We start from the raw sequence: 7,034 nt of genomic DNA, 5'->3' as shown, positions 1-7,034 counted from the left end.
AAAAACCCGTAGAAATCATTGTTTTTTTTTTTTTTAATCTGAAAACTCCATTTATCAATTATAAAATCTCGTTCCAATTCTGTAGAAACGTCCACGCTTCTGCTATGTCAGGTGTGCGCGTGCAGAATCGGAAATTGTATCGGAATTGGGAATCTAAAACAAAATCGGTATAATTACCGATATCGGGAAAAAATCGATATAATTACCGATAACGGGAAAAAATTTTGAATCGTCCCAGGCAAGTATTAAAGATCACGACCAGAAATGCGATATAGGCTTAAAAATAGGTTTATGTTGTTGTTTTTTTTATAAGAAATCATTTCAATTTAAAATCGAGTTAGTATTACGCATGTAAACTTGAAAAAAAATAATTCATGTGTCAGCATTATCTGAATCAGCGCAATCACACGACATCAGGTCAAATTGATTCGCCATCTTGTTTTGATTTTGCTTATTCAGTAATGATGACACATTTTAAACAAGCTTTTTTTTTTTCAAGTTTACATGCACATACTAAATGGATTTTAAATTGAACTGATTTCTCATTTAATAATATATAAGCAAAACGGCATGTTTTACAATCCACAGAGATTCGAAAAGTGGTAAAAAATCAAATATATAACAAATAAATTCTTTTTATAACATTTATTTATTATGTATTTGATTTTTTTTACCACTTGTTCAGAATTTGAATATTTAAGTGGACACATTTAAATAATCAAATTCTGAACAATGAAATCAAATCTGTTGCCAACGTTGCTGACAAACTGATTATTGGATCAATACTGAAAAGAAACACGGCAAAAGTTTTATGAACAGTGACGAACAATTACCTAGCTGAATAGTTTTTAGCGGTTTTAATCACTTTAAAGCATTTATTTGCTTCGAAAACAGTGTCGAGCGACCGAGCGTTAGAAAAATGGCCGCTTATTGACACCTAAATATTTACCGTCTTGAAAATAAAAAAATAAAGCAAAATACTGCTAGAACCTCTCTCAATAAATGTCACGGTAGCATATATGTGTGTGTGGGGGAGTAAGTTGGACTGTTGTGCACACCACTACCAATAGAAATTTCGGTTCTTAGAATTCAACTGAATTAAAAAGAAACACACACACGCAAATACACACACACACACACACACACACACACACACACACACACACACACACAAAAAAAAAAAAATCTTCATGTCACGGAACGAAAATGTCATATTCCAAAAATGACGTAAGATGGATCAAGCACGATTTTATATAATTTTTAGCGATTTTGAGAGTAAATTATATTCATTACAATGCTGATTTTAATCTCGATAGATCGAATTAAGTTCTCTCCCCTTTATTTATTAAAAAGGGCGGATCAAAAAATAGCGCCTCGCTTTGTCATGAAATGTGATTTCATTTGATCATTTTTGGAATATGACATATTTTTTTTAACGTTGAATTCTAAATAAGAATCGAAATCTTAAACTGTGAACAACAGAAATGAAAACGAATTCTCTGTATAAATCTCAAACATGGAGTAAATGTTAGTATTTAATGTCTACCTACTTGCATACGGTTGTCTGCTTTGTTCTCCTGCTGTCTTCGGCAGCATTAATATAGCCAAGGCGACAACGAACACAAGAGAAGTCTTCATGTTGCCGAGGTGATCACAAACTGATACTTGGCTGGGCGACTTATATTGACAAATGTCCAATGAAAAACAGAAAAGAAAGAAAACACAACTTTCTTTCTTACGTTGAAGCGATATATAATAGATTAAAAGAGAGTAGGGAGCTGAGAGAAAAAAAAAAAAAAGAGTGTGGGAGGAAGAGGAAGGGGAAGAGATATAAGAATGCGCACCTTCTGTCCAGCCTATTCATTTCAACTTTAGCGTGTCACTCAACTACATCGAAGGTGGCATTAAAATGCAAAGCATCTTCCGTTGGACCGGTTTGAACGAAAGTACAGTAGTTTTTCAAAAAAGGAAGTCAGACGTGAACGAAAGTAATAAAAGGTCTAAATATAACGAAGGCAACACCTTGTTTACTAGACTTTTTAGCCCGTTAAACACAGGCAAAAGTTATAGAGACTGTTTTCTTAAAAGAGTGCTTTTACACCCTGTCCCGTAGGTAATAGCTAGTGGAAACAATACTCTATACAGGAACAAAAGGTGTCTTTATAAAAAAAAAGTCCAACGTAAACAAGTTGTTGATTAACCGTTCCCCTTAAGTAATCCAATTTACCGAATTTTCGCTACTAACGATTACTATGGTATTGTCCCATTAACTATTGTACACTCATTAACCCTTATCCTCGAGTAGCCTCCGGGCCTTGATAAGTGTTGATTTTTTTTTGTTAAAAGAAAAAATTTAGGACAGGTGCGAAAAGTTTTCTAGCTTGGTAGAGAGCTCACCTTCTTTGCAGCAGATTTGGCAGGATCGTTTATGTATTTATTCCAGTTCGTGTTGCCTGAGAATGTCAGAATGAGGAGCTTGAATATTGGACTATCAAGAAGGATACTATCGTTTATAAATGTCATGAATAATATTGTATCGTTTGTAGTCTATATTGCTTTGTTTATGCATTCAAAGATTTTCCTTAAGATTTCTGCTGTTTTCATCATTGATGTCGATTTTATAGTTTCAGTCAGCTGTTTGATTCGAACTTCTATTCTTTTTTTTTTCTATTTCTTCTTTTTTTTTTTCAATTTTTTCTTTTTTTTGGGGGGGTGGGGGTGAGGGCTGTTCTTAGTTCTCCTACAATTATTGGCATTATAATGACTTTCTTCATATTGATGCAAATTATGGCTACAAATAAAAATTCTTTTCTTTTTTTCAAACATAAGTCAATCACAAAACTAAGCAATACGTTAGCGTTTATTTTGTGTGATTAAAATATACGGGAAACAACCTTAGGGAAAGAAACCTTGATTAACCCCGCTTTACTATAATACTAGGTCGGGAGGATATCACGATTAATGAATTACATATACTGAATTCCAAAAGAGGAGGTAATGACAGGGAGAATGATGTAATAAACATATACTACACTAATCCTCAAAGGAGCAAGTAATGGCTGGTAGGATGGTATCATCACAACAGAACAGCTACTGCAATACCCCATCCAAAATAGAGGAAATAATACTTTGGAGAATCCCTTCATAAAAGCAGAAGGTAATGCCTGCGTATGGGAACAGAAAATATACAAGATTACCCCCCCCCCAAAAAAAAAGGAGAAAGTAGTCCTTGGGAAAATGGTTTCATGACAAAAGAATAGATACTACATTAATCCTTCCCACAAAGGAGGATGTAATACCTGAGAAGATTACCTCTATCCTTTTTAAAAGGTGGAGGTAATACCTATGAGGACAGTCTTATGACAACCGAACTGATACTACACTATCTTATCCTCATGCTCTATCGTTATTTTCACGGCTGGTGCACAGCAGTACACTAGGATAAATACACAATCATACAAGCATAAGCATACAAAAATGCCCAAACAGTCCCTGTTGGAGCGCTTCTGGGAAGGAGAACTAAGCAGAACCATATTTCAGCCCAACAGCAACAAAGCCACTGTCAGACTGATTTGCATCAAATTTCTATTAAATAATTTGGTCAACAATTGTATCATTGGTTTTTTTTTTAAAACGATACAATTAATTAATTTGGTCAACAATTGTATCGTTTCAAAAAAAAAAAACAAGTGAGGCATGCATGGTCCCCCGTGGGTGCACAGTGAACGAGGCATAAAAAAAATAACTAAGTTCAGCATTCCCCCACCTACTCCCATTTAGCCCTAAAAGTCCCCAGAGAACGTCAAATGCTTGTGAGAATGAACAAACGGTGCAGTTTTAGACCGTAACATATGTAAATTTGAGTTCTGTACCATGCAAAAAAGAAATGACTAAGTCCATCATTTGCCCCAACCTCCATTTAGCCCCAAAAGTCCCCAGCACCATGCAAAACTGCTAAATAGACATACACAGAAAATTTTGGACAAATATGGTAAAATAGCCCCAAAAATGGAATGTTTTTATTAGCTCTAAAAGAGCTTCTGGGGCACACCCAAGAGTTATCGCGAAGTATAGACAAACAAAATTAAATAGAAATCAGTTAGTTACAACTTTTCAGAAAGTTTTATAAAAATCCAAGGCATCAATTTTTTTAATAAGAACAAAAGTGTCAATTTTAGCCATTTTAACTCGAAAGGCACCTCTAGGCGAGCAATTCCCAGAAAATCCATTCTGTTACTTTTTTTACTCATATCATGTTTAATGTTTGAGCAAAATTTCAAAAAATTCCAAGGCGGAAAAGTGCAGACAGACAAACGGACAAGGGTGAGTTTACAGGTTCACCCTTCTTTTGTTGGGGGGGGGGGCAAAAAAAATGTTTTTTGAACTAAAGAGTTCAAAAACATCTTTTTCCTACAGTAAATGCTAATGTTTGAACGTCTCAAAAAATTATAATGAAAACTACACGCAAGCATAATAAATAAGCACTGTGATAATATTAGGTTATTGGAATCCATAACTTGTGTAGTTGCATAATCATGTCTTGCTGTTGGGTCAATTTGTTACAATGCAGAGGTTGTTGTTGAATGGTATTCTAGATATAGTGATAGGTTCTTACCTTAGTGTTGGTCTGGAGTGTGTATGCTGGATATCTAAATGTTCCCTGCAAATGGCTTTGTTGAAGGTTGATGTGATTTTATTGTTAAAACGTAATTTTAGGAAACAGGTGTTAGAGATTGTTTTATTACAAAACTGAGCGTATGCAAGCAAGAAGGACAAACAAAGAAGTTTAGTTTAAACTTTTATTCAAGAACAATGCAATTGTAGCAGGTACTGTTGGTATTGTCAGGATGTGCCAGTGCTGGCGGAGGCGGTGTCAGCAGGCTCTTGGGAGTCGGTGGCGAAGAAGAGGTAGTCTGGGCAGTTTCTGCAGGTGTCATCTGGGGTGAGCTCAACGACGGTTGGCTGCCGGTGATGCTGTGGCTAGGACTGCTGCTAGGATGGCAATGTCGATGGACAACCTCACTGTTTGGCGATATAGCCTATTTTGCGTGGTTGTTGAAAACCAGCTGTATTTATACTTGGCCCACGACAGTTGAAGACATGATGACTCCAGGCGTTGATATGTCCTTTATGCCTTAGAGTAGTGTTAGTTTCCATTCTTAACATACAGCAGGAAGTCATCTGTTTGGGGATATGTTAACTTGTCCATGTCAGATTTATGCTGATAAACTCGTGGATGTATTCTAATAAGAATTATGTTCTCATAATGTTCCCTGGGTTAATTATTTGTATCGATGTATGTGCAGGAGGGTCGTCGGCTGTGATGTTCAGATTTCAAACTTGATTCTTTTTTCGATGAATGGTTCCCTTTAGTGGTTTTCTTGGTGGGATGACTTGCGAATTATGCTGTTGATGTAGACACAGAAAAGAAACAGACTTTGACGCTCTCGTGTGTGTTTGGTATGTCTGTTTAGTTTATGTCAATGAACGGTGTTCGTCTCTGCACCCCATTTTTATCACTGTCACTGCTCCTGCTGATTTCGTGGTTTGTTTATGTAAATCTGAAGGGATATGCGATACAACAGAGATTGTGTATTGTGGTTGTTTTCTAAATGCCTTAGGGTGGTATTTGGCGTTTGTATTGTATCCGTTTTGCCTGAATACTTGTTGGAAGTGTTTTACAGAGGTGATTTCTATTTTGCTACAGTGAGATATATATATATATATATATATATATATATATATATATATATATATATATATATATATATATATATATATGTAATAGAGGTTTCGAAGGCTGTCACAATGCGAGGAATGAATTATAGTCGTTGTTGGTAAGAGGAGACGAGAACAAGTAGCGATTTACAAATCAATAAGTACATACATATATATATATTTATATATATATATATATATATATATATATATATATATATATATATATATATATTCAGTTGTATTGGTAAAATGTCTTACTTGTAAGTCTCTGCGACATATTCCATTATTAATTTCGGAAAATTTCCCTTTTCAAATGGTGTGCGTAACAGGTCGGTTCAAAGCATGCTGGATGATGGAGCGGAAGTTGTGTAGCTATGTGAGGCCTCGAGGCAAATGTGAGTAGGGAATTTATGTATGGTATGATTAGGTAATTAACATGTTTATAATTTTATTATTTTTATTTATTCGTCTTTATTTATTTTTTTTGGTTCATAACTTGTTTTTTTTTTAATGTTCTCTGTTATGTTGTCTTTATCATTATTACTATTATTTATTTATTTATTTATTTTTTCTGCTGATATGCGCGGTGTCTCTGCTTTTCTGGGTCACATAAATCGCTACTGGGCTATGTCCGGTCGACTACTGTAGGGGTGGGATGTGAGAGAGGAGGAGAGGTGGGGTGCGGGGTGATGTGCTCTCGGGTCGGCAGTTGGGTGTTTAGGTGAGTCGAGCTGTGAGCTGTGTGCAGTGGTGTATCTGTTCTAATGGGTTATGGTTGTAATGGTAAGTGTTAGGTGGGAGCCGTATGTAGAGTTATATAATAAAGTTATATAACGACTCACATTCCAGACAGGACATTACTACAAACCCCTCCCATATAAATAATGTAAAAAATAAATAAATAACAATAATATACTAAAAGAAACTTAATAAATAAAACAGCAGTATATATTTAAAAAAAAAATTTAATTAAAATTAAAAGTTACTGAAGTAATACAAACTAAATAAATAAATAAAAAAATGAAAATAAATAAATTAATAACTCCCAAGGAATGTCATCCCTATTCCCCTTCCCTTCCCTCACCTATCTTCCTACCCCCAACAACACTAACCTAAACACCCAGCTGCCGACCCAAGAGCACATCACCCCGCACCCCACCTCTCCTCCTCTCTCACATCCCATCCCTACAGTAGTCGACCGGACATAGCCCAGTAGCGATTTATGTGACCCAGAAAAGCAGAGACACCGCACACATCAGCAGAAAAAATAAATAAATAAATAAATAATAGTAATAATGATAAAGACAGCATAA

General features: G+C 35.3%; 1 protein-coding gene across 1 annotated transcript in view; it reads right to left on the bottom strand.

Moving 5' to 3' along the window:
• LOC145255693 (PI-stichotoxin-Hcr2g-like) overlaps positions 1–1,756 on the bottom strand; it is a 25,506-nt gene extending 23,750 nt beyond the window's left edge. The window contains exon 1 of the mRNA XM_080114267.1: positions 1,551–1,756. Within this exon, the coding sequence (XP_079970393.1) occupies positions 1,551–1,638 (88 nt within the window). The 5' untranslated portion in view covers positions 1,639–1,756. The remainder of the gene's footprint in view (positions 1–1,550) is intronic.
• Between the last annotated feature and the right edge of the window lie 5,278 nt (positions 1,757–7,034).

This window comes from Euprymna scolopes, chromosome 31, assembly GCF_053919585.1.
Source record: "Euprymna scolopes isolate OS-2025 chromosome 31, ASM5391958v1, whole genome shotgun sequence".
Lineage (NCBI taxonomy): Eukaryota > Metazoa > Mollusca > Cephalopoda > Sepiida > Sepiolidae > Euprymna > Euprymna scolopes.
Note: the sequence above shows the minus strand (reverse complement) of the source record. Positions and strands in the feature narration are given on the sequence as shown.